General features: G+C 46.5%; 1 protein-coding gene across 8 annotated transcripts; it reads left to right on the top strand.

Moving 5' to 3' along the window:
• ZNF532 (zinc finger protein 532) lies at positions 1 to 26,533 on the top strand. 8 transcript variants are annotated; one of them, XM_085042919.1, is made up of 10 exons: positions 1 to 135; positions 601 to 748; positions 8,366 to 10,725; positions 14,938 to 15,119; positions 17,553 to 17,729; positions 18,918 to 19,080; positions 20,968 to 21,246; positions 23,880 to 23,992; positions 24,294 to 24,441; positions 24,702 to 26,533. In XM_085042919.1, exons 3-10 carry the CDS (start codon positions 8,392 to 8,394, stop codon positions 25,194 to 25,196), a joined length of 3,891 nt encoding a protein of 1,296 aa, XP_084899045.1. In that variant the 5' UTR covers positions 1 to 135; positions 601 to 748; positions 8,366 to 8,391; the 3' UTR covers positions 25,197 to 26,533. The 8 variants fall into 8 exon arrangements, with proteins under 8 accessions (XP_084899045.1, XP_084899040.1, XP_084899043.1 ...); XM_085042917.1 differs by lacking the exons at positions 1 to 135; positions 601 to 748 and adding exons at positions 1,764 to 1,889; positions 2,679 to 2,791; XM_085042916.1 differs by lacking the exons at positions 1 to 135; positions 601 to 748 and adding exons at positions 1,957 to 2,243; positions 2,679 to 2,791.

The raw sequence follows: 26,533 nt of genomic DNA, 5'->3' as shown, positions 1-26,533 counted from the left end.
CCATCTGTGCCGCCGAGCACCCCCACCCCCAGCGCCCAGCCCCGCAGCCTCCTGCCATTATGTTCCTCCGGCGCGGGGCCGGGCCGCGCCGCGGGCCGTAGCCCTGCCCGAGCCCGCCGGCTCCGGCCGCAGCAGGTGTGTCGCATGGGGAGCGGAGGTTGCATGCTGTGGGGTCGCTTCCTCCCGGCCCGCCGGCGGCCGGAGCCCCGCGGGCACCCGCGCACGGACCGCCCGGGCCGGCAGCTCTACGGGCCGGCATCTGCAGGGCGGGGGCGGATCGTTCTCCCCGCCGCCGCAGGCACCGCGGCCTCCGCTGCCCGGCCGCTCCCCGGGGCTCCTCGCGGCCCGGGCCGGCAGCGCGCAGAGCGGCGGGGAGGTGCCCGGGGCCGCGGCGGCCCGGAGGAGGGAGCGGCCCCCCGGACCGAGGGGCCGAGGGAGGGCCGGCGGCGGCTGCGGCCGCTGCAGCCTGTGCGGGGAAAAGACGGGCCGAGGCAGCGGAAGAACATGGTGCTTCTCCCCAGAACGGGGTGGGGATGAGGGATGCGGAGAAGGTGTCTCGGCAGGGAGGGCTGCAGGGTTGTGCCCGAGACCTCTGTTCAGTTGCAGGTGCAGCCGGGGGTTACGGGGGCTTGCCGGGGTCAGCCAGCCGCCCGGAGGGAGCCCTGCGGAGCAGCATCTCCCGCAGCCCCCGAGAGGAGGGGGTTCCAGCGCCTAGGCGGAGGTGGTTACTGGTGTTCCCAGAGCAAGGGTGAGTAGCGGGGTGGCTGCCGCCTCGGTCTGGCTGCCTGGCAGCCATGCAGGAGGAAGGCCTTGCGTGGCCGAGCTGAAGGGGAGCAGCACAGCAGCTCCGGGCACAGGTGGGTGCGGAGCCCTGCAGCGGCCTGGGCACCGCAGCTTGCCGAGAGCCTGGGCAGGCATTGCCTGATAGACAGCCGCAGGGCCGGGCAGGCATTGAAAGCCGCAGGGCCGGGCAGGCATTGAAAGCCGCAGGGCCGGGCAGGCTTTGCCCGGTAGAAAGCCGCAGGGCCGGGCAGGCATTGCCCGGTAGAAAGCCGCAGGGCCGGGCAGGCTTTGCCCGGTACAAAGCCGCAGGGCCGGGCAGGCATTGAAAGCCGCAGGGCCGGGCAGGCAGTGCCCGATGGAGAGCCGCAGGGCCGGGCAGGCAGTGCCCGGTAGAAAGCCGCAGGGCCGGGCAGGCATTGAAAGCCGCAGGGCCGGGCAGGCATTGAAAGCCGCAGGGCCGGGCAGGCTTTGCCCGGTACAAAGCCGCAGGGCCGGGCAGGCATTGCCCGATGGAGAGCCGCAGGAACGGGCAGGAATTGCTCGGTCCCTGCGGGGTGGGAGCTGCGCACAGCCCGACCGGGCCTCCCCAGCCTCCCGGGGGGGTGCTGCCCAGCTTGCTGCTTCTCAAGGCCTGCAGCGTAGTGGAACGGCGAAAGGAAAATAAAGGCATAATCATAAATAAATCGGTGTAGCAGTCCAGTCGGTGCTGGGAGGAGGAGGGGGGGGCAAAGGCACTGTGTTGCAGGCATCTTGCTGGTGCGGAAATGGATTTCTTGAGGGGAGGGAGGCGCGTTCGTGGCTACTGTGTAACAATGCTGCTCCAGAGCAGAGCAAATGCCCCGAGGATGGCAGAAACCCTCGCTGGGGCATCACCCAGGGCGGTGGGCACGAGCAGGGCGAGGGGGCAGACGTGACGTGGGACAGCAGCCACCCCTCAGCTGGGGGAAGCAAGCCCGGCTCTCCCAGCCCGGCTCTCCCAGGGCTGTGGCCGAGCCTGCCCGGTGCTGTGCTGCCACAGAGATCCTGGGAGGATTTTTATTGCGCTCTCTTTGTTAGCTCCAGCCAGGCACGCACACACACGCAGCTCCCAGCCCAGGTTGTGGGAGGTAAGTGGGGGAGGCGAGCGTGCTGGGGGGCTTTGGGGAGCAGGGGCTGCGTGGGCAGGGCACCAGGGGAACCCCAGGCCGCCCCCCCAAAACATAAAAAAACCAGCCCCTGCGATTTTTCCAGCGACTTGTTGGCAACTCGGCGAGGGTTGCCATAGCTTTTTATGTAGGGTGACCAGAACCGGCTGGAACTGGTTTGAGGCAGATCAGCTCCTGAACACAATGCAGTCACTGAGCTACTACACTGGGATAGCTTCCTCCCTTCTCATGGCAGCCAAAAGCAGAGGAGCTTGCAGAAAGACACCAGCCCCAAACAGTATGTGAATGAATGCACACTTTAGACACACAGCACTGGTACGTGGCGAACGTAGGCATAAAGGGTAAAAATGTTTGCAGTAGCTGAGATGACTTGGGCTTTTCGTGCCTTTTTTTATGCTTAAGGAATGGGCAAGAGCTGAGCTTTGTGACCCTGATGCAAATATTTGTGCTTTTGCAAGGGTGGGACACTGGTGGTGCAGGCTGTTTTGGAAGGCAACGAAATAAAACGGATGGAATGATTTGTAACTGTAGTTGTGCTTGTGAGTGAGGATGCTTTGCATGCTGTTTTATTTACAGGGTGCTGTCTTGTGGTTTGCTTCTGGAGGAGCCATGAAGGGAGGGGGGGTTTGCTGTGCCTTTCTCTGAGGCCAAAAGGAAACGATGTTATTGTAGAATTGTGCATAAAAGCTTTGGAAAGATGCTGTAAGGCATACTTGTTTTCCCTTTTTTTTATTTTTTTTTTCCTTGTAGGCCTATTGATTGGGGCTGCCTTTAACCCTTTGATGTTTGCAGAGGTAATGCAGCTGTGGCAGTAACTGAGCTCTGGCTAAAAAAAAAACCTCTCCAAGGTCAAGGTTCACCAGGTGAGACGTGCTGGTTTGGGCTGAGCAGAACAATAATGGGGAGCTACATCCTGATTGCACACTTGGCACATTAGCAAGGAGACAATTGTTTCAGTGTTGCTGCAGAAATGCTATGGAGGTCCTCCAGTTTTAATAGGATTAAAGCTATGATTTGTAAAGACTTACTGCTATCTTGGCTAAATACAGTATTTTCATTGAAATATATCCAGATATACGTTGTTTTTTTTCCCCAGTGAAGTGATAAGGAATAGGCCTCTGCATGACAATCAGGAATTGTGGACCAGTTGTGGCAGGGAGCTGTTCTGTGCTGCATGAGAGACTCACACATGCAGAATTTGCTGTCTTGATTATTTACAGGTTCTTGTTTGGCCACTTCTCAGTGACCCAAATCCTGAGTTCTGAATTAATGCCTTCGCTGTGAAACGTGTGCTTAATATCACTCAGAGACAAAAAAACCCATGCAGAAGGAATAGTATGGATGGCTTTTCTTAAACTGCTGTAAGCAGGGGGAGGATTTTGCAGCAGCCAAGTGGGAAAGATGTATTTTGGGGGGCTGGATGGAGCTGCAGTGCATTATCAATGGCATGAATTGCAATATTGTGCAGGAATGAAAGGTGCAGAGGAAACCGGATGGGCAGTGCAGCAGCTGCAGAGGGGTGACTGCTTTTCACTCCAAGCGATGGCTAATGGAGAGGATTTTTAATTTTTCCCTTTCCCAACCGAACAAATCAAACGTGGCTACTGAGATTGGAGGTGACTTGGTGATCTTACAGTGAAATGTGAAGGATTCAGAGAGAGAGGGAGAGGGGCAGAGGGAAGGAAGCAGCAATGAATCTAGCAAGGGGAAGAACAAAGGCTGTTAGAGCTTACACAGTGGATCACTAAGCATTTTGCCTGGGGGATGCTTCTGCTAGAACTGTTACTTCCTAGCACAGGAAATCAGCAACTCCAGCATCCTAACCGGTGTGATTTTTGAACAATCTTCCCAGTCCTAGCTGTGCTAGCTGCTTTGCTTACCTGCAATCAAGACACCATGGAGGCAGAACGTTGGGAATACTGTGTGGTGGTGTGAAGTGAGGGTACTTTGCTGTAAAAGTCCTAAAAGCCTTGGGAGGTTGTGGATGCTGGGTAAGTTGTGTGCTGGCTGCTGAGGCAGCCTGACAGTACCAGGGAACCTTTTTTGTTTCCCACTGCAGCCGGTTACGTAAGGCGTCGAGCTGTTAACTGGCGAAAAATGAAAGGAGCATGCTAATATTTGGCCTGAAATTGTGGGTTTGTGGGCTTTCCTGCAGCTGGGATGGGGTTGTTTCTCAGGTTTGCCAGGGCACTGAGTGGCTTGTGGGGGAGCAAAATGCCTGCCAGATCGCCGTGCTGATGTCTGTTCCTGTTCTGCAGCGTGGGGATGCAGAGGGGTTGTGTTGGACTGGAGAGGTCTGTAGCAGAGTCATTCTTCCTGCATGATAGGAATGAGATCTCTTCCTGGGGAGGATGTGTGTTCTTTTCCTGGTGTCAGCTAAAATTCATGTATTACACAAGAGCACCTTTTAGGGTTTTTGGTTTTTTTTTCCTTCTGCCAGAATAGTCAGCAGCTTTAAAATTCTTGGATTGGGACAGAATTCCTTGTATCTGTTTCGTTTGGGTTTTTGAATGCTGTCTGTATGATGAATTTCTATTTTTAGCAAAAGGAGGTTTTCAACTTGCAGGGATTTTTTGTTGCCTGCAAGATGAGCAACCTGAGTAGATGGAGTCTGCAGTGTGCTTGGTGAGTTGTCTGTTTTCAGTCTGGTGCTACCTGTAAATGCTCTTCATCAGGAGCTTTGCATTGTGCAGCAGGCCAGCTTTCCAGCAGCAAATGCTCGTGCTGGAGGGGTGGTGCTGTGTATCAGCACTCAGCAGCTCACTGTGCAGGGATCTCAGTTATTCCATCTCCAGGAGGAGGGTAAGCATTTGTCACATTCCAGGTCCCTTGGGAATGAATTCACTAACTGGTGTTTTATTAGTCGTATTGCCTGTGTGTTCAAATAGAGATATTAGGAATAGATGTTCAGAAAAAGCCAAACTTGACCCTGGTGTTGCCTTGGTGGGCCCTGCCTGGCTGGGAGAGGCTCAGTTGCTCATGCTGAGCTTTGGCCTCAATTTGAAAAAAAGTACCTCAAAGGGAAGGAGTGGGAAGCTTGGGCCATTCAGAGTGTAATTCAAACCTGCATTAGTTTGGCAATCTCAATATTCTGCCCATTATTGTTGTACATCTGAATTATTCACGGGTTACCATCCCAGCATGTTTTACATACAGTGGTACAAAATTAATCCGTGTTGGTAATTAATTTTTAAGTGGAGTGCAGGAAGAATGGTGTATAGATTTCCCTGCTTTTCAGAAATTCATCTCTGTTTTAGGAGGATGTGGGAAGTGGCTAGGCCCAAACCTGAATCTCTTGATAATACAGGAGGTTTTCCTGTGCTGAAACATCCCTGTGCTCTTTGCCAGCCAAAGGCTGATTGTCCTAAACTCAACCAGCTCCATGTGGTTTTCTTCAAGCTTTTCTAGAGAGGTGCCTCAGACTCCAGAAGGTTCCCCTTCTCCTTCTCTTCTGGTCTTTTACTGACTGAGTCTTGTGCATGGAAAAAAAAATGGGATTTTCCCCTTTTTTGAAGGCAGCTATGGTGGATAATGGAGAGAAAGTATAAATTTGAACTTCACAAAGGTGTTTACATTAGGACTGGCATGACCTTACTGATTATCTGGATGGTAAACAAGACCTTTATGCTAAGAAATCAGAGTTTCTTAGGGTAAGAACGACTTTGCATGTCATGAAAGGGATTTTTGGGGTTTGTGGAAGTGGGTGTTTGGGTTTTGCAACAGCAGCAAGTGATGGGCCCTTTGATACTGAAAAGGAACCTGCATTTTGTGGCTATGAGCAGAGAGCCATTGCTGCCTGTGCTTGAAGTGGCTGCTGTGATTGGAGATGTGGTTCCCATTTCCTGGAGAAGGTTTTGTGGTGAGGTTAGCACGTTGCTTTTGTCTGTCTGTACAATGCTTGGCTTTTCAGAGGAAGGGTAAGGCAGTCATAATTACTGGTAACTAATGAACTGCTCATCAGCTCTGTGGTAAGATGGAGTTTGCCCAACGTTAGGATATATGTTGTTGCAATTTTGATGGAATCCCTTATGTCTTCTCTACCTGATGAACAAAAAAGGATGGGTTTATGCTTTTGAGGCTGGTTTTGCTCCCTGTGTAGGTATTTTCCTCCAGAGTGAGCCTCACATCACTCAGGTATCATGATTCCCATTTGGAAGTGTCATTTTTCCAGATATTTTCTGGAGTCTATCTGGGAATCCACAGAAATAACAGACTAATTCTTGCCTGTGGCTCTACCAGAACCAAGGCACTGCCACCTGCCAGACCCTGAAAAGACGTGTCAGTGTTTTCATTGCACAAAACTGGAAAGGATGCTGGTGTTGTTGCAAGAACAAGCAAAAGAAAACTGCCCCAAAGAGTGTGAGAACAAGAGTTTAGGGAAGGGGAAGGAATGTAGTCACAAGGACATGAATGCCACAGGTAGATGAAGATTAAAGCTGGGTGTTTTCATTTCTCCTTCAGTAACAAATGGACTTGCTGCTGGGGGAAGCTGAAGTTGAGTATATTTCTGAACAAAAGCAAGGATATTGTAAATAGAGACAGTTACATGGGATTTGAAGGTAAAGGGTAGGAAGTCAGTGAGGCAGAAAAGATGATCTGATCCAGCTGAAGCAATTGTGTCAAGTTGTTAGACTTGTGGTTTAACTCTCCAGAAGATTTGGATTAACAGGAAGGGTGAGTGTCAAGGAGAAGTTGGTTGGTTCCTTGAAGGTTAGGGATTAAATAGAAGAGTGGAAATTGAGCATGTTTGTGATCCAGAAATGACAGGAGCTGTCATGCCCAGACAACATTAATTGGGAAAGTATTGTGAAGGGAGGAGGAATAATTGCCATTGCTGGAAAGCTTGAAGCTGTTCTTGTACCTGATAGATAAAAATTAGGGGGTTAAGATCTTTAAGAAAAGATCTTTTCCATGTTACTTCTATCCTTGAATGATAAGTGAGCAAAGCAATGCTTGAATTTTTAAATCAACTGATTTTCTGTGTAACTTCTCAAGCATTCTCAGAGCACTTTTCAAAGCCATTCCAAAGAAATTCCAGTTCCTGGGAAATGAGGATTTCCTAATTACTAATACTAATTTCCTACTACTCCTCTGAAGTATTTACAGGCATCATGTTGGCCAGAGAAGGAATAGCCTCCCAGCTTGTCTGGCAGCCAAGGTGTTGGTTAATTTTCCTCTTGGATAAAAGGTGGAGTTTTATCCTTAAGAGAAGGAGTTACTGAAAGGTTTGTGGAGAAAAAAAAACCCAAACCAGCTGCTGGAATATGGCAGTTGTGGTGGAACCATAGTTTATATACTGAATATTAAGATGGGTGCCCTAGAACAGTGAGGAAGAGATGAATCAAATGGCCAGGTTAGAACTTCCCTCCCTTGAACTGACCACGTTTGGCTCCCTTTTGGTTTAACTTTGCTTGCTTGGAAAGTTAGAAGAGTGAGAGAAGTTCTTGGTAAGGGCAGCAGTGATTCTCAGTAAAGGACAGATGTGTCTCCTGTGCTGGGCAGTTCTCATCTTAAACATATTTGGAGGAAATAGCATGTAAGCAGGCCTTGATTGATTGCTGTTGGTGACTGTTAATTAAACTCCAGGATGTGTAATTAGAGGAAGTTTCAGAGTGGGGAGGCTATCTAGTGTATGCAACAAGTGCAAAAAGACACCTATGGACAGATGTACAACCTGAATGCAGCTTATGAATATCCCAGATCAGGAGAAACCGTGTCAAGGCTTTCTGTGGTTTTGCATGGATTTGATATGCTTTGGTCTCTGTGATCTTTTCCCATTTAATCCTCATAGGATTGTAATTTTGATACTCTGTGTGCATCTATTTTTGTATTGAGGGCTTTGTAAATTAGACAGAGGGCCCAAGCCACAATTCTCCAAACCTGGCTGTATTTATTTGAAGGGGTGGCATGAAATGTCTGTGCTTATTCCAGAATCCTTGAAAAAAATTCCCTCAGTTGCTTTCTCAGAGTCCACAATGACTTCCAGTGTTGATGACCACCTGAGTCTTGCAGATTCTTACTGCCATCTTCAAGAGGACTCCTCAGGTTCATAGTGCAGCTGTTGAGGAGAATCAAGACTTAGGAGAAACTGCAAGTGCCTCACATGATTTTCATGCATGTCCAGGTATTTTGCTGTAGTTACAGTCTGTGTGGCTGAGACTAGGAGGCAGTGCAGGAGAGGGCACAGGCAGGAAGTTACTGCAGTTTGGGCCCAGAATGGAATTGTCAGGTTACCACCTGTGGGGTTTATCAATGACTACAGCTGTTGGTGTAATAATTCAACTGCACACTTGGACTGGAACACTGGTGTGTTATGTAAAATCTCTGCAAATAGTCCTGCAGCAGTCAAATAACATGTTTTTGTGTGAACTAACGCTTGCTCTGTGTCAGGTTGTGCTGCTAGAGCTTCAAGTGATGACTTCTTCCTTATTTTCCAGATTGGCTTGCCATCAAACCCGTGGCCATGGGGGATATGAAGACCCCAGATTTCGATGACCTCCTCGCAGCCTTCGACATCCCAGACATGGTGGATCCCAAAGCAGCCATCGAATCCGGCCACGACGAGCACGACGGCCACATCAAGCAGAACGCGCACGCGGAGGACGATTCGCACGTCCCGTCGTCGTCCGACGTCGGCGTGAGCGTCATCGTGAAGAACGTGCGCACCATCGATTCTTCCGAGGGCGGGGAGAAGGACGGCCACCATTCCACGGGCAACGGCTTGCACAACGGCTTCCTGACGGCGTCGGCTCTCGAGGGTTACGCTAAAGATGAAGGGAAGGCACTGAAGGAGGATGGGTCTGCTTCTGAGGCCACGCTGAAGGATTCGGCTTTCAACCAGTTCAGCCCGATATCGAGCGCGGAAGAGTTCGATGATGATGAGAGGATTGAGGTGGATGACCCGCCGGATAAAGAGGAGATGCGTGCGAATTTCAGAGCAAATGTCTTGGCAGGATCTCTGTCTCAGCAGGAATATGACAAGCTGAAGGCGCTTGGAGGGGAGAACTTGATTAAATCTGGAATCACTGTTTCAAGTAGTCTGGATAAAACTAAAGCTGCTAAACGAGAGCCGGAGACAAACTCCATGAATTTAGGTGTCTATGAGCCTTTTAAGACTCGAAAAACAGAGGACAAATTACTGAAAGACAGCTCTGAGAAGCTTCTGGAAAGCAGGGTACTTGATGGAAAACTGAGTACTGAAAAAAGTGACACAACTCTTGCCAGCATTTCCCAGTCCAAAACCAAGTCATCAGCAAAGCTTTCTTCCTGCATTGCTGCGATCGCAGCACTGAGTGCTAAAAAGGCAGCTACAGATAGCAGCAAAGATTTACAGTCTAATTCAGGAGAGTCTTCTCCGTTACCAAAAGACAGGAGTGAAAGTCCCCAGGCTATTGAAAAATCTCCTGAGTCGCAGAGTCTCATTGATGGTGCTAAGAAAGCATCTGTCAAGCCACCCGACAGCCCCAGAAGTGTCTCGAGTGAGAACAGCAGCAAAGGGTCTCCATCTTCTCCAGCAGGGTCAACACCAGCAATCCCTAAGGTTCGCATCAAAACCATCAAGACTTCTTCTGGGGAGATCAAGAGAACTGTTACCAGAGTGTTGCCAGAAGTTGATTTGGACTCTGGGAAAAAGCCCGAGCAGAGTGCTTCCATGGTGACCTCCATGACGTCTCTCCTGTCCTCACCAACTTCTGCTGCCGTTCTCTCCTCTCCTCCGAGAGCTCCTCTCCAGTCCTCAGTTGTCACCAACGCGGTGGGATCTGCAGAACTCGCCCCCAAACAGGTCACCATCAAACCTGTGGCTACGGCCTTCCTGCCCGTTTCGGCGGTGAAGACAGCAGGTTCCCAGGTGATCAACCTGAAGCTGGCCAACAACACCACGGTGAAAGCCACCGTCATCTCTGCCGCGTCTGTGCAGAGTGCCAGCAGCGCCATTATCAAAGCTGCCAACGCCATCCAGCAGCAGACGGTGGTGGTGCCGGCGTCGAGCCTCGCCAGTGCCAAACTCGTGCCAAAGACAGTCCATCTTGCCAACCTTAACCTTCTGCCTCAGGGTGCTCAGGCCACCTCGGAGCTGCGCCAAGTGCTCACCAAACCCCAGCAGCAAATCAAGCAGGCAATAATCTCTGCAGCAGCCTCCCAGCCTTCGAAGAAAGTGTCTCGAGTGCAGGTGGTGTCGTCGCTGCAGAGCTCCGTCGTGGAGGCGTTCAACAAGGTGCTGAGCAGCGTCAATCCCGTCCCGGTTTACATCCCAAACCTCAGTCCCCCCGCCAACGCCGGCATCACGCTGCCAACACGAGGTTACAAGTGCTTGGAGTGCGGCGACTCGTTCGCGCTGGAGAAGAGCCTGACTCAGCATTACGACAGGAGGAGCGTGCGCATCGAGGTGACTTGCAACCACTGCACCAAGAATTTGGTTTTCTACAACAAGTGCAGCCTCCTGTCCCACGCTCGCGGGCACAAGGAGAAAGGCGTGGTGATGCAGTGCTCCCACCTGATCCTAAAGCCAGTCCCAGCAGATCAGATGATAGCATCTCCTTCCAGCAATAGCGCGGCGGCCGTGCTCCAGAGCCCGGGGGGAGCTGGCACGCACTCCTTGACAAAGATCCAGTCTGGCTTAACTGGGACAGTGATCTCAGCCCCTGCCAGCTCTCCTGTCATCCCAGCCATGCCGCTAGACGAAGATCCATCGAGACTCTGTAGACATAGTCTAAAGTGTTTGGAGTGCAATGAAGTTTTCCAAGATGAGACATCTCTTGCAACTCATTTCCAGCAGGCTGCAGACACAAGTGGACAAGTAGAGTATCCTATGTTTACATTCCAATGTTTCAGCTATAAGCCTAGGAGACTTTGGATATGTTTCTGCTTCCATTTAGCTGTTAATGATCTGAACCTCTGTGATTAAAATGATAAACGAAAACCACAAAAAGTCTTGCAAGCACTTATATAGTGAATGTCAACACTTTTTAAATAAGCCTTTGCTTAGAATCTTTTTTTAGGCCCTGAAAGTGTGAACTTGACACTATCTATTTTTGCTACAGCTTAGCATTAGCTTTCTTACAGTGAAACATCAGAATACAGAAATGAAGAATGGGTTTTACTAATAATATTCTAATGCTCCTTTCTGGGCTTTGGCATTTGACTAGCCCGTGGAATCCACTTAATTGGCACCCTCATTAACAGCCCGGCTATTCAACCTGAATGCTAGCTTGAGGTGATTCATTCCTGATTGGCCTTCAGGTTTGAGAGGATTCACCAAGTGCCCTAAGTGTTCCTCTCCGTGCAGGGAGGGACTCGGGCAGTGACAAATGGCAGCCTGCCTACTGGCAGGAATGCCTGCCGTTTGTCTCAGCTCTTCCTCAGCGAGTGCAGAGCGCAGCTCTCGCTGGCACACCTTCCTTCCTGTGTGACCATTGGTTTAGCTGGTTGGGTTTCCTTTCCTCTTCGGAGTGCTAACGAGTTCCACTTCAAAACCAGTTTGAAAATTCTGCGCTGATGTATGCGGCCTGAGCGGCAAGAAAGACGTCCTTCAATAAAACTTCCGAATCATCAGTGTGCGATGTATTTTATAATCCTGGAAGAGTGAAGGTGGTTAATTCAGTGAGACGGTTGGATCTCTGTTGGGGTGTGCCAATTAAAAGGGATTCTGGTGGTGTTACAAAGCATTCACTCGAGCTTGGTGCTCCAGCTTCTTGCTGCAGGGGAAGCTGCAAACCCGTAAGCATGCTCGAGACAGGAATGCCCCAGGAATATTCCTGGCAGTCACACAGCAGAGTACAGGCTAAAGAGTTTTTAAGTGCTGCAGGTAGGGAAAAAATGCACCAGGTTCCTGTCAGGATCTGTTCTCCACCACCAGGCAGCTCCACTGCACCCAGCACTGCAGGTAGAATGCATGTGGAAATAACCTTGATTCTGTGGCTGTGCCTTAGCTCCTGCCTTCAACTGGCTAGCAGAGTTAGCCTGAAATAGCCTGGATTGCCTGTGGAAGATGCTAAGGCAGTTTCCTTCAGCAGAATGGCTTCATCCTTAGGTGTTGCTGCAGTTCTGAGCAGGATCTAATGGCTGACTAGGAGTATATTCTGCACCAGCCTGAGCTACTTCCTACTCAGTACTTTGGGGTTTTAGCTGATTGATTTGCTGGTGCTTTTTGGTTGTGGATAGATTTTTTTTTCCCCCATAATAAGCTCACTAGATAATATTCCATCTGAGATGCAGTAGTCCTTGTGAAAAGCTGTTGGTTTTGGCACTGGAAAAGCAAGCAAGCAAGAAGGCCCCAAGCTAAGGCAAGTGGATGAGAGACAGAGAATAGGTTGGGAGGATGAGGCTAAAATAGCAATGGGAGAAGAACAAAGATAAAGTGATGTTCTCTCTTACAGGGGGGACTTTTTATGGGCAGCTATATTAAACCTTTTTCCCTTCCCTTTCTCCCTCTGTCTGGTGCTTTTCCCCTGTCGCTGCTGAGTTAGCTCTCCATACCTGTTAGGAACTGTTTCTCGTGGTGATTGACTACAGGAGAGCAACTGTGATGCTCACAGAATGTCAAAATGCAGCTGCAGGGAGGTGCAGAGAGAGGTGGGGGTTGCCAGGTACTGCTCTTGGTGTCTCCTCATGGAAACTTGCTCTGCTTTAAGAGTTTTTGGATGAACGAGGCATTAATTCCTGCTTACCAGGCCCTGGAGCTGCAGGGTAAAAAAAAAAAACCAAAAAACCCAAAAACCTGCAAAGCACTGGAGGAAAAGAAGCTGTTCTCATGTTCTTCCATTTGAAAAGAACACTTAATAAATGCAGTTCTAATTTTTCTTTGTTGAAATATCCTTTTGAATATTAATTGAACATTTTTCTTAGTCCTTTTCACATGTTAAGCAGCAGCTGTTTTTTCACATTGTGTTTGGTTGCATCCTGTAGGGCTAGTGTTTCCTGAAGGAAAACTCTCTTTAGGCATTTATTACTAAGTCTTTTGCTACCATTTCACTAGATGTTACCTCTTGAGAAGCTAGGAGGAGAAATACTCTGACTTGTTTTGCTTCTTAGTGCTTGGCACTGCCTTTTGCTCTCCAACTGCCATGATTGTGGGGAGAAGAAGACAGGGAAAGCTGGATGAGATTGGTGGTTTTTCCTTTGGAAGGGAGGAAGAAAGAATAAAAAGAAACAGATTTTGCAGACAAAAAATAGGGGAAAAAAAGGTTATTTACAGCTTACTAGTCTTTCTAGTGCCCATCTAAGTACTGCTGAAATGGAAAATGTATATTTTTGTGGTTTCAATGAATAAGTAGTCAGTAGCTGTTTGTTCTTCTGAAATTCCTATGATGAAGGTAGAATGTTTTGATGACAATGAGCAATGGTGGAACAGTGCAAAGATGATCCCTTTCTGGAATGTTTTATTGCCATTCATATTCCTGTTTAACCTAAAGGAATATTGACCCTTACAGACAGGTTTTCTGGCTGAACAAAACCCTCCTCTACCTGCTGGGGGTAAAAGGTAGCAAATCTGGGCTAATGAATGTTGATATTTCTCTTAGTTTATCACTCCCATGGAAACTGCACAGCTCATTTCCCTTCATCCTCAGCGTCCTTGTGGACCTTTAATCTCCACCTCTGCCATTTCTCCTTCTAACCTTTTTTTTTTTTCCTGAACCTTTGACTTCAAATGCAGGCAGGTGATGATTTTCACAAACTGGGTTTTAGTTTTGTGTTGGTTGGAATGAGAGAACTGGAAGTTAATGCCACCTTAAGCCCAAAATAACATGGTAAGCAAACGTGCTGAATGGCAGAATTTCCCAGTAGATGTTTCTTGTTCTACTGTAATCAGTCCCATTTTGGGACTGTAATTTTCTGTATTCCTTGAAAAGAGCAGAGCAGGGGCTTGTTGGGTCAGGAGATGAGTCTGACAGCTTGCTGCAGAATCAGGGAGATCCCTGAGCTGAGGCTGGAAGGTTGTTTGGCTCTTCAGTGGCATCACATCCTGCTTTCCTTTGCTGGTCCTGCAAGCCAGAGGTTTTGGAATGACTGGGAAACCTCCAAGTGTTTCTGGTTTGCTGTTTTCCTTATGTGATCAATCAATGTTCCAGATTCTGCAGGATTGCATTGCAGCTTGTTCCTACAGGAACACCCCAAGAGAGATTTGGGGAATGGCACTTATGGCTGGTCAAAGGATTTTGAATTTAAAGATTAAGCTGAATTTAAATCCCAAAAAAAAGGCTGTTTGGTCAATGAAGGCCAAACCTTTGGCATTTCAAAGTATTTCTGTGTCTGAATACAGCCTTGCAGGAGAACAGTACCCATGCTGAGCACTGCTGTAGTGGGTTGGCAGCAGTGCCAGGTGAACCTGCATTGCCTGACATGCTGTATATTTAATTTCTGTTTGCATTTTGCCCTGGTGCTGTGTCAGGACAGTGGAGAGATTGTGTTCAAACACACCAGTGCTCCCAGAGCATTTATTTCAGCATTTCTTCACGTAGATATTAGTAAATAATCTATAATGCAGCTCTGGAGATCTTTTTTTGGTCGATATTCTTGCAGAGCATACACATCCCTACATATGCCAGGTTCTTAGAGAGAACATTCCTAAAAAGATGCAAACACACTTTCAAAAAACCCCCAAGTCCTGGAGGAGTCTTGGTTTTGATTTGAAATCTTCCTAAGTCACTGATGAGATTCACAAGTCCTGAGTGATAATAGTCCTAATTTGATTGTGGAGTTGTAGCTAAGCCCCTGGCACTGTCAGGGTAATGTGGGGAGGCACCTGAGTAATATTTCAGTAATTTTTCTCTCAATCCACGTGCATCTCCCGTGCTCAGTGGTGGAGGAAGGAGCCTTGTGGCCCAAAATGCCAGCTGGTCTGGCTGCCAGCTCTTGCAGCAGGGCTTGTGTTTGTAGTTGGCTGCTCCTTGGGGGTCCCATGGCAGTTATGACATGTAACCTCTGTTTGCTGTATTGCAGTGTTTGACACAAGACGGTACGTAGAGCTGAACCAAACCTTTTGTCTCATCTATTCTGGTTTATCGTTTAGAAGACATGCCCTATCTGCCAGATGCTGCTTCCTAACCAGTGCAGCTTTGCATCACACCAGAGAATCCATCAGCATAAATCTCCATACACGTGTCCTGAATGTGGAGCAATCTGCAGATCTGTCCACTTCCAGACCCATGTCACTAAGAACTGCCTGCATTATACCCGAAGAGTTGGGTTTCGGTCAGTATTAACGATTCTTTCCTTGTCGCTTGATGTGCCGTTTGTCATTTGAAAAGTGATTTTTTTCCAGTTTTCCTGAGCGTTGTTTGGAGAGTGTGGCTTTATGGGTTTGAGGTTGTCATGGCAACGGGGCTGGTAGTACTACAGATTTGGGATTCTGCTTTGGTTTGGGCATCCACTTTAGTGTGTGATGAAATCAGAATATTAGCTAGTGTCACACAGATCCAGGACTTCTAGAGAATTCAGGTGCATTGTCTTAATTTTGGTTTTTTTAAAAGACTCTTTGAGTTTTTTCAACCCTTGGGTTTTAGATTGTTTTCTCTGTTAGAACAGTCATTTTCAGTATTTGCTTCTGGAATGTATGGTTGAGATGTTGATGGGCACACTGCACCTGTCTGGTTGTTCTCTTTCCTGTGGGAAGTCAAGATTCCTTGGCTTTACACCACTTGGAAATTACCTTCCTCACTCCAAAAGAGCCTTGTCTGTTGGTTCTCCTTTGTTCCACTTCAGTTTCCCTTTGGTTTTTACATTTCCCTGCAATGGCAACTCACTGAGAAAATGGGGAGCCAAAGGCATTTTGTAGAAATGGGAAGTTTTGAAAGACTTGGGAAAAAACGTTTTCTCTTCCAATTTTCCTTGCACTGAATTTCAGCAGCACAGCAAGAGATCAGAAAGTCCACACTTTAGCCTGTCTGGCTGGAAAAAAGCCTTTTTAAATCTTAGAGCAGGGAGCTCCTTCCCCCCTTAAGGTGCCACAGTTTATTTTCCAGCATGGCTGTGCAATCTTCCCCTAAGGGGAGAAAGCATTTTCACTCTGTTTTCAGCCTGAATCCGTGGCCTTTTCACTTCTTTGGGTTGTTTTACCCTTTTCTCTCAAGCAGTAGTCTGTCTTGTCCTGCCTTTCCTACCTTTCCTTCCTGCTCTCCACTGCCCTTCTCTCCAATCTGTCCTGGCCTGCCCCACTAACACCAGCAGAATCCCAAATCCTTCACTGGGAATCAGTTTCCTAAAGTTCCTAAAGTCACTAAACTTTCCAAAGATGTCTCATAAACACCTCATGTGCCACTGAGGCAGAATTTCTAGATGTGGGGAGACTAACCCAGTCAGCCAGGCAAGCAAAAGGCCTCCTTCCACTCCTCAGCCTCTCAGAGCTGCAGTGCAGTGTCCTGCCTTTCCAAAGAGCAAATCTGTTTGATTCCAGCGATTTTTGGGCTGTGCTAAACCAGCTGAAAACTTCAGCCTGGAGTTTCACTGGTGGGTGCTGAGGAGCAGTTATTGTGTCCCATCACTAGGGAATAAAGTCAAGCCGTGGGATGGGGAGACTAGGTGGGTATGAATGGAATGGGAATGAAAAGTATTCAGAGTGGAAATTAGGTGCCTAGAATTTTATCAAATTGATCAATTTGAAAGGGAAAACAGGATCCTTGAATGCAATGTAGAACTGTATTTCCTGCTTTTTTGCCTTTGCCAGGGCACTGAAACTATCAAAAAATTAATTTGACATTTATAGGATAACAATCATGCTGCCGTGATAGATGCTAAAATTAAAATTCTGGAAGGGTGGAGGCTTTCTGGGTTTGAATAGTTTGTAGAAGTGGTACTGTGAAATACAGATCAATAAGAAATTGTCTCATTTGACAGGTAATTGCTGATTGCAGTATGTTCTTGGACTGATTTGGGAGCATTTAGTACTAAAGATGTAGGGCATTAAAAGGGACCATTGTGTATAAAAATTCTTCTGTTCTAACATTAATTCAATTTTTTAATCGTTTCATTTTCGAATAGATGCGGAAAGGTCACAAATTTTCGACCCAGCAGAAGTATGTTTTTAAAAGTATTTCCCGAATTCCCATATGATCTATTGATCTGATTAGTAGGCATTTGGTTTAGTTTCCCTGAGTTGCAATCCAAGTGCTGATTTTGATTCCATGGACAGAAAATCATGCCCAGTGTATCTTCATTCAATCGAAACAAGGGAAATGGGGAAAATATTTTCCTTACTGCTTTTCCATTCGGTGGTTAGTTTCTAAATTGCTGTGCTGTACCTTCAGCCACACCCTGCATGTGATCAAAATGCTTTTTGGAAAATCTCTTTGCAAATGTGCAGAAGATTGAAGCAATCTGCAATCAATAGCATATTTGTCTGTGGTGATTTCATAAAAACATGTTCTGACCTTGTTATCTCTCAGCTTTTCAAATCGTGTGGAATTCCTTTCCCCTTCCTTTGCCATCCACAAATCGCTGCTTACGTTAATTCTTACGCGGTTGTTGAGATGGACAGAATAACTTGATTTTCTCCGGTTCTTCTCCATGTGTTTCTCCCTTGCTGTCGCTTGAAAATCCCCGTTGATTGTGTCCAACAACTGGACAAAAAATCCAATTGTGTCCAGTGGGGCCAGAGCTGCCCTGACTCTCCTCTCTTTCTCTCCTCAGCTGCCTGCACTGCAACGTCGTGTACTCGGACGTGGCGGCGCTCAAGTCACACATCCAAGGCTGTCACTGTGAGGTCTTTTACAAGTGTCCCATCTGCCCCATGGCGTTTAAATCTGCTCCCAGCACGCACTCGCACGCCTACACGCAGCACCCGGGTATCAAGATAGGCGAGCCGAAGTAAGCAAAACTCATTTTCTACTGCTGTTTATGGAATGAAATTGTGTCCTGTGCCGTGCTTGCGGTTGGGAAAGTCACCTGTGACAGGCGCCAGTTGGTCAGCCTGCTGATCGTGGGGGATTTGTGGGATTTGTGGGATTTGTGGGATGCTTTCCTGAGTTTTCAGCTCACTGGGCTGAATGGGGCAATGCTGCATGCTACGAGAGAGTGATGGCAAAATGTGATTCTACAAATGATGATTTGGACAGGTGGCCAGAGGGTTGTGATGTTTTCATCTGCTTAGCTCATCTCTGTTTTTACTGGGACAGTAAATGTTTTTACATTAAGACAATGTGATTCCAAAAAGAGCTGCTAAGACCTGTCAGTGCTAAAATGGTGGTTTTCATAATGGCTGGTTGAAAAGTTGAGAAAAAGCGATTTTTTCTGTTCTATATGAGCTTTTTTTCAATAGGTAGTCTCTTGCTGGCTTAGAGCAGAAGTGGTTCTGTTCTGGAGCTAGGAAGGCTGGCCCAGGAAGGTGGTGACACAGGGTGACACGTCACTGCTGTGACATGCTAACAGTTAAAACCTTTCTCAGGTTCCCACAGTCCTCACTGGAGAAATCCAAGAGATTAAGATCACTCTTGGTGTAAGATGCTTCACATATGATAAGTGAGCTGTGCTAGGATCTGTTTCTGATCAGATCCGTGAATTAAGTATTTTGCATTGGTTTTCTTTCTATATAGATGCAATTAGAATTGTATTCCTGTATGAATTTCTTTTGATTATTAAAAAAAAAAAAGGAAATTTTATGAAGCAGTGCTGTAACAAGTCACAGAATCCATTTTTACTATTGGTAAAAAGCGTATGGTCCCAAAAGTCCCTTTCTTTGGAGAAAAAAGGTTGGGAAGGAGAGGAGGCTGTGCAAATCATACATTTATCTTAACATATGTGAGAAACTGGGACCATTTGATACCCCAAAAATTGTTGTTTTCTGGCTTCTTTTAGGGGTTTTTTTTCTGTTTTTCTCTTTCTCCCATTGCTCCCCTATTTTGAAATTGGAGAGTGTTGAATTGTACCTCTTTTCAGGCAGTGTGAAACAATAATTTATTCAATATGCCCGATCTTGTCTGTGACGAGGAATAAAGTGAATTCTTGCGAGTCGATCATCACCGTGACTGACGCTGTCTGTTGTACTTCTGTTTTTAGAATAATATATAAATGCTCTATGTGTGACACTGTGTTTACTCTGCAACCTTTGCTCTATCGCCACTTTGATCAGCACATTGAGAACCAGAAGGTGTCTGTGTTCAAGTGTCCCGACTGTTCTCTTCTGTACGCACAGAAACAGCTGATGATGGATCATATCAAGGTGTGTGGGCATCTTCTCTTGTTTCCTCCAGAGGGAGAACATGCTGGGAGAAGGCACAGGATAGCAAGAAGGCTGCTGAGAGAAATGCTGCTAGTTGTCAGGGGGTGATCTGTGAATATTGGTTTCCAGTGGTAAAATGTTGTATTTTGTCTGGTCTTTGGTATATCTGTGATCCCTCAGTCCGTTTGGCTGTGAGAATGGTGACTCAGCTAGTCCAATCCTGACAAGTCAGGAGCTTTATTTATTTAGTATTTATTTATTTATTTAGTATTCCAGGTGTTATTCCACTTGCTGGGAGCTGAGAATGCTGAATGCATCACGAAAACAAACCTTGGGTGTTAGACTAGGCAAAGTCTGTGCATTGCTGTGTTTGGCTTGTTTCTGCAAGCAGTTTTTCCTGACTCAGCTAGTACTGGAAATGTTGTATCTGTCCAGAAGTACAATTTTAGGAGCTCAGTGTGACTGCAGCCAGGGCCAGAAGGTATCTTTACAGAAATCAGGGTTGGCTCAGCATCTCCCATTTCAAAGATATGCTCAGTTATTGGGCAATTAATTCCTTAGTTACTTCATTTCTTTGGCTTTAGTGTTCCATATTTGTACTTTCAGGCATTGGGGTTTTAGTGGGATTGACTATAAATGTTTCAGACATTTTGGAGACTGAAACTGGAGGATTAGAGGATGCATGTGCAGTTACACTGTGGCTGGTTTTGCATTTAAGATATGTGTGTGTGTAGGACTGGGGCAAAGCGGTGTAAATTGGAGTTTAATTAAGGGGCAATGAAAATAAAACCAGTACCAGGGTATGGATAAAAGCAGAAAAGGACTCAGGGAGAGGATAAAAACACAACAGGACTCAGGCAGAGCACGAGTGGCAGGCAGGGGCAGAGCTCAGCTGCACAGAAAGTCATGTTTTGCTATGACTAGACATGAACCATCCAGGCAGAGACAGACCTGGGTGAAAGTAGGACAGAGAGAAGCTCAGGAGGATGTAAAGCTCCAGAAAATAACACCTGGAGATGTCAGTGTTTCTCGGTGCCAAAATGTGTCTCATTTTCCTCCAATGACTTGCTACAGAGTACAGGAACCTCGTTTCCCCCTCCCCTGGCACTGGGCTACTAAAGCCAGCCTCCTCCTTTACTACACACCTGCACTTTGCTCTTAGTTGTTGGAATTGTGCACTGTGCTTTTTACTAACATAAGCAAGCTGATTACTTGCTTATGTTCTCTTTAAAAGCTGTTAAATTGAAGAATATGTTCTATGGATGAGGTTGACATCTAGAGCCAGTGGGTAGTGCCAAGAGCCAAAGTATTTCCAAGAGAACTTGTTGCTGGAGTATCAAAATGCTACTCCTGTATTCTCAGAATGGAGTGTATTGGATGGGTAAGGCAGGGCTTAACCTCAGCCTCAACATAAAATATTCATCTATTCCTAAATTACATAGTTGTGTGGTGTTTCCAGACAAATTGTCTTATTTTCCCAATATGCCAAGTTAACATTTGGGCAGCAAAACAATCCTTTCCTTCTTGGGAAACTTCACTCACGTAGTCTGGAATGAGAATGCTCAACGAGTATGGCAGGTAAGTCAAGCAAGGAGTTAAACTTCAGATGAAGTAAACTTGACATAAAGTACTTCTTGAGCCTTTTTTCCCTTGCTGTTCAACCACAAGTTAACTTACAAAGTCACTCTGTTATTTTTTGGTGAAAATACCGACGGATGGTGTCTGTTACTGGTTTTTGTTAGGTGTTGTCCTTACCTAACCCTGTTTCTTTAAGAATGTGGTCTGATGATAATAATATGCCAAAGAGGAGACTGAAGGCTTTTGGTTGAGTGTGACTGTATGTCTATGTTGGTTTTGTACCTCTTATTTTTTTCTCTTTTATTATAGTCTATGCATGGAACCCTGAAAAGTGTGGAGGGGCCACCAAATCTGGGGATAAATCTGCCTCTCAGTACTAAACCCACCACTCAGAACTCAGCCAGTCACAACAAGGAGGACATGAAATCTGTTAACGGAACGGAAAAGCTGGAGAAGAAATCTCCTTCTCCTATAAAGAAAGCTGAACCGAAAAAAATTGCTAATCCTGGCTGGACATGTTGGGAGTGCGACAGGCTCTTCACTCAGAGAGATGTTTACATTTCCCACATGAGGAAAGAACACGGAAAGGTAAAGGAAGATATTCAATTACAAAAAAGGGAATTAAACCTACAATGGGAAGTATTTGTCTCTAAATTCTGTTTATGTTTGTGGAAATAATTCCTTTAAGTCCCATCATCATTATTCTCTGTTCTGATCCATTTAATTTTTTTAGCCCTGGCTGCTGACTTTTTTTCAGTTTCTCCATCATTCTGCTGAGAAAACCTCCTCAACTATCGGCTTGTTCCTTCAGTACCAAAATCTTTTCAAGATGGCAAGAGTGAGAGATCTTGCTGTATTCCATCCAAGCCATCTGATCTGATCTGATCCAGGCTCTCATTTCTTCTTTGTCCCTTCCCAGTTCCCTCTCTTTAAGGTGGTGTGGTGAAGGTGGCAGTGCTGGGGTAACAGCCTTCAAGGTCTTTTCTAACTTCAACAATTTGATTCTGCTCTGTTCTGAAGTTCTGTTAGCCTCAGGGAGTGGAGATTGTGTGGTTTTTAATGGCCCAGTGAGCTCCTGCTGGTGTTTCATTTAAAGGCACAGTTGCTCTAGTCTTGCCCTTGTAGGTTCAGCTGAGTGAACAAGGTGAATTTTGGGTCTAACAACAGCTGGATTTGAGATATCTCACTTTAAATGGGTTGCAAGTGAAATGTGGGAATGTTGCATGGTCGGGTCAGCAGAGAGACTGTTAGATGTCCTTCCTGCATTTCCATTTTCAATTAAATGGAAAAGACTGGCAGGCAGGAAGGCAACAGTGACCACCTGCCAGTCAGTCTTCACCTTCTCAGTCTGCTGGTGGCAATGCTCTGACTCTTCAATTTAATTTAAATTCCTGCACTGTGCTGCAGTGCAGCCAAAGAGCAGGGCTGGGAGGCAGAAAAGCCTGATTTTGTCTAAGTGGAGGAGATTCACCCCGATTCACCCCGCGGTTTGCAGGGGGATAATGTGCTGTAATAAATGCTAACACGTTTCCAGAGGTTTCAGTTGCAGTTATTATCTCTGAAGCTGTTCTGCAAATGATTGGATTCCGTTGATAAACATGTTATGGAAAGGCTGAAAAGGCTGAACTACTGAGTGTCATCTTCAATTTCCTTAGGACAGCTTCAAGCAAATAGCAGCCCAGCATCTTTGCCTCCAGTAACTCCCACACCATTCCTTCAGCTTGCTGCTGCCCAAATATTAACTCATATTTGGCAATCAGAAATGAGTTTAAGGCCAGACCCATTGTACATTTGTGCAGTTCTTAAATGCAAAGCAGCACAACCTCCCAGTGAAAATGTCACTTCTGAGTGACCTAGAGGGTGATAGTCAGTCTGATTCCATCCCCAGCATGTAAAATAAGGTCAGTAGCACAGCGATAATGCTTTCTCAATATTAGCTTTAAATCTGTGCCTTTCTCTCTGGGATGTTTATAGCAATGTTGCCTCAAGAACAGCCCTTGTTCTGAAATATTTAGGTAATGGTTGCACTCAAATCCTGGCCTGAAGTATGTGATATGGAGCTAATAAATAGAGGAATGAATTTATAGGCTGATTTTCTGAAGAATGATAGGTATGGGTTAACTTCCCTACAAACGATCCTCACAGAATGATTGTTTAGAACTAATTAAGCCATTCACGAGCTATTCACAACATCCACTGTCATGCAAGATATTGGAAAATGATTAGTTTCAAACTTCTGCTTGCTGCTTTTGCAGGAGCAGAGTGAAAAGAGCTGTAACCCCTAGCTGATCCCTGCTGGATTATGCAGAGGGATTCACAGGAGAGGTATTGCCATGTCTGTCCTCTTTGAGTTTCCAGCCCTTATTGGGAGCTGTCCACACAGACAGACAGATTGACAGATTTTCTGGATCCTCTTCCTGAGGATCCTGGATGAAGGTGAGCCAGCTGTAGGGTAGGAAATGTTGTAGCCACCTTGGTGTGAGTCTGTGCCTGATCTTAAAAGTGCTGAGAGGAAAAAAAAAAACCAAAGTTACCAGGCCAGATGAGGGATGGTTCTAAAAAAACCTTTACAGCTCCTGTCTGAAACTGGCTCAAGGGATTTAGAGCAAGAGTGGTGTCACTGCTCCAGGCAGTGTCCCCAGTGCTCTGAGAGGACCATCCTCCTCCTGCTTGGTGCTTTTGCTCAGTGCCACCCAGCTGTGACGTGTGACTCCTCCATCCTTCCCAGCTTCTCCCTTTCCTTTTTCCTTCCACTTGACAAACTGCCACACCAACCCCGCAGAATTGCCCCAAGAGATGCTCCTCAAGTTGGCATCAGCTCACACCTCTCGTTTTGTCATGACTTTTCTGAGCCCTGTGAGTGTGTTAGTGTCTGTGGGGATCAGTTTTGGTCCTTTTTCTGTGCTCTTCATCCCTGCCTGGATGTGGCTGAGAAGCTGCTAGGCAGCAGCTGATGGGAAAGGCAAGCAAATCTCTCATCCTACTGCCTTTACTGATTCAGAAATAGCCCACTGATCTTCACTGCTGCTTTGGTGGCACAAACTCTCTGTGACACCAGGGGAGGGGGGAGATGGGGGAGGGACTGTGCCCATGACATACAGGGCTGAAAAACGGGTAAGTGACGTTTCTTTTTCTCCTTTGTTCATTATCAAAAGGTTCAACACGTGCCCCACTTTCACTGAGCTGTCTTAATGAACGTCTTCTTTTCTTCTTTTCTCAAGCAAATGAAGAAGCATCCTTGTCGGCAGTGCGACAAATCTTTCAGCTCCTCCCACAGTTTGTGTCGCCACAACCGCATCAAGCACAAAGGCATTCGGAAGGTTTACACGTGCTCGTAAGTCCTGCTTGGTTTGTTTAGACACAGAATATAAAAACTATTGTTAGTGGAACATCTTTGCTTGCCTGCGTGAAGTTCCATGCATTCAGATGCTCACAAAGCAGTTAGCTGTGTCAGGCTCCTGAGAGTGTGTAAAGCCTGTAAGGACATCCAAAACTTGGCTGAGCTGAGCATTTCCAGTTCAAAACCTTGAGAACCTGGTTTTCAGGAATTTCTGCAATACACCACCACTCTCCTAACCTGCAGAAGGCACTTGTTAAGCAGGACACTGAATGTGTTTGTGTGTCTGTGTCTGCAGGCACTGCCCAGATTCGAGACGTACTTTCACCAAGAGGTTGATGCTGGAAAAACATATTCAGTTGATGCATGGCATTAAAGACCCTGATGTGAAAGAAATGACTGAATCTAGCAATATGGAAGAGAGGGAAGTAAAAGAAGACACAAAGGTAATCTCTTGGAAGACTCATTCAGTCCCTGAGAGTGATTTCTTTTTGTGGGTGTATGTTCAGGAGCTTTAAATAAATACAGGTGTTTCAACACCATAAATATTTCATCTCCTGTGCAGTAGAGCCCCAAAAGGATTGTTCATTTGAGTTGTTCCAGAGCCTGCCAAGGGGAAGGTTCTGCCATTTGCAAGTCACAAATAGCTATGAAAAGAACTGTGTATTTATGCTCACATGATACACCATGCCTGTCTCTTTGCTAGGTTCCTAGTCCGAAGCGTAAACTGGAAGAACCTGTGATGGAGTTCCGACCTCCCCGAGGTGCAATCACTCAGCCACTAAAGAAGCTGAAGATCAACGTTTTTAAGGTTCACAAGTGCGCGGTTTGCGGCTTTACGACGGAAAACCTCCTCCAGTTTCACGAACACATCCCTCAGCACAAATCTGACGGCTCTTCCTACCAGTGCAGGGAGTGTGGACTCTGCTACACCTCCCACGTGTCCCTCTCCAGACACCTCTTCATCGTGCACAAGCTGAAGGAGCCTCAGCCGGTGTCCAAACAGAACGGCTCCGGGGAGGAGAACCAGCAGGAGAACAAACCCAGCGCCGAGGACGACGCGGCGGACGGCGCGGCGGCGGAGCGACGGTGCAAAGTGTGCGCCAAGACTTTTGAAACGGAAGCGGCCTTAAACACTCACATGAGAACCCACGGCATGGCCTTCATCAAGTCCAAAAGGATGAGCTCAGCTGAGAAGTGAGGGGATTGTTCGGGAGGCAGAAAGCTCGCTCCACATTGGAATGCTAGTGATGTTTTTGCTCCGGGAAGTTGGAGGGGTGATGGTGTTAACAGTACTGGTCAGGCTGTTGCAATATATTCTGGATGAAAGTGTCCCCTTCACCTCATTGTCTATACCCTCAGAACCATTGAAGCTGTATTTGAGTTGAAAAGAGTTTGTATATATTTAAACTAATAATTTTTATACTCTTTTGTTATATGTTTGTATCGGTATCTAGTGGAAAATTTGGGTTTTTTTCTGTTTTTGTTTCTGTTCTTTTGAAATGAGTTTCTTTTAAAACAGAGTTCTGAATGCTGGGGCAGTTCCTTAGGTTCTGTTAAACTGTTTGTGTTTTGAATGCTTCTGAAAGCAAAGTGTAGCTGATGGAGGTGCATCAGAAGAAGGTGCTAGGAGGGGAGGGGAGAGGAGAAGAGAGAGGAAGCAAGCTAAGGGGAGATTGTAAATCCTAAAGAACTTGGCCTTCCACATGTCTAAGGAAGCTTTTCAACTTGCTCTTTCAAAATAAATTATATTAAAAAAAAAAATCAATAAATAGAAGTACCACTGCATATGTAAAATGAAGTGCTGGTTTTCAGGTGGCAACACCAGAACAGGTGGTAAAGTACTTTTGAAGAATTCAATTGCACAACTCTCTGTATCATTAAGTGATTTTTTTTTTTTTTAGGTCATCAGGTGTTTGTGATCCAAGCTCAAATTGTTTCCAAAGGGCTGGGCTGCTCTGGATTGACGAGATAAGATGTAATTAGAGGACTAGGTTTCTAATGATGATGGGGTTTTTTTGTCGTGTAATTTATTCGCCACATAGAAGTGAGTCACCCAGCATTATGTATTTTCCTCGCTGGTTCTTGAAAGCAAATAGTTTCCCCCTTTGCTCCCAGGAGTTGGGATTTGCCAGCTCCCACCTGCTCATGCCAAACGTTCTGGTGCTCAGTGTCCCACGAGTGGGGAGGAGGCAGCATCGGGCAGATGTTTCAAACTCCTGGCCAGCACCACTAGTTTCGCTTGCACAAGTACAAAAAGGTACCATCCTGTCCCTTTCAGATAGAGCTCTCTGTTGGAGTCTATTTTTTGGTTTGGTTTTGGCGTTTTATACCTTGTATGTATCCCTACAAAAGAGGACTTTTGTACTTTTTTTTAAAAGGAATTGTGTATATATAGATAGCTGCATGATCAACGGTAGTAATGGTTGGGTTCCCTAAAAGTCTTGCTGCTGTCAGATGTTACTATACACTCTGTCCATTATGACTGTATTAAACACATTTCATATGTAAATAAATGTGGAGCATTTTGCCCCAGAA

This window comes from Lichenostomus cassidix, chromosome Z (assembly GCF_008360975.1).
Source record: "Lichenostomus cassidix isolate B80296 chromosome Z, HeHo_3.0, whole genome shotgun sequence".
NCBI lineage: Eukaryota > Metazoa > Chordata > Aves > Passeriformes > Meliphagidae > Lichenostomus > Lichenostomus cassidix.
Note: the sequence above shows the minus strand (reverse complement) of the source record. Positions and strands in the feature narration are given on the sequence as shown.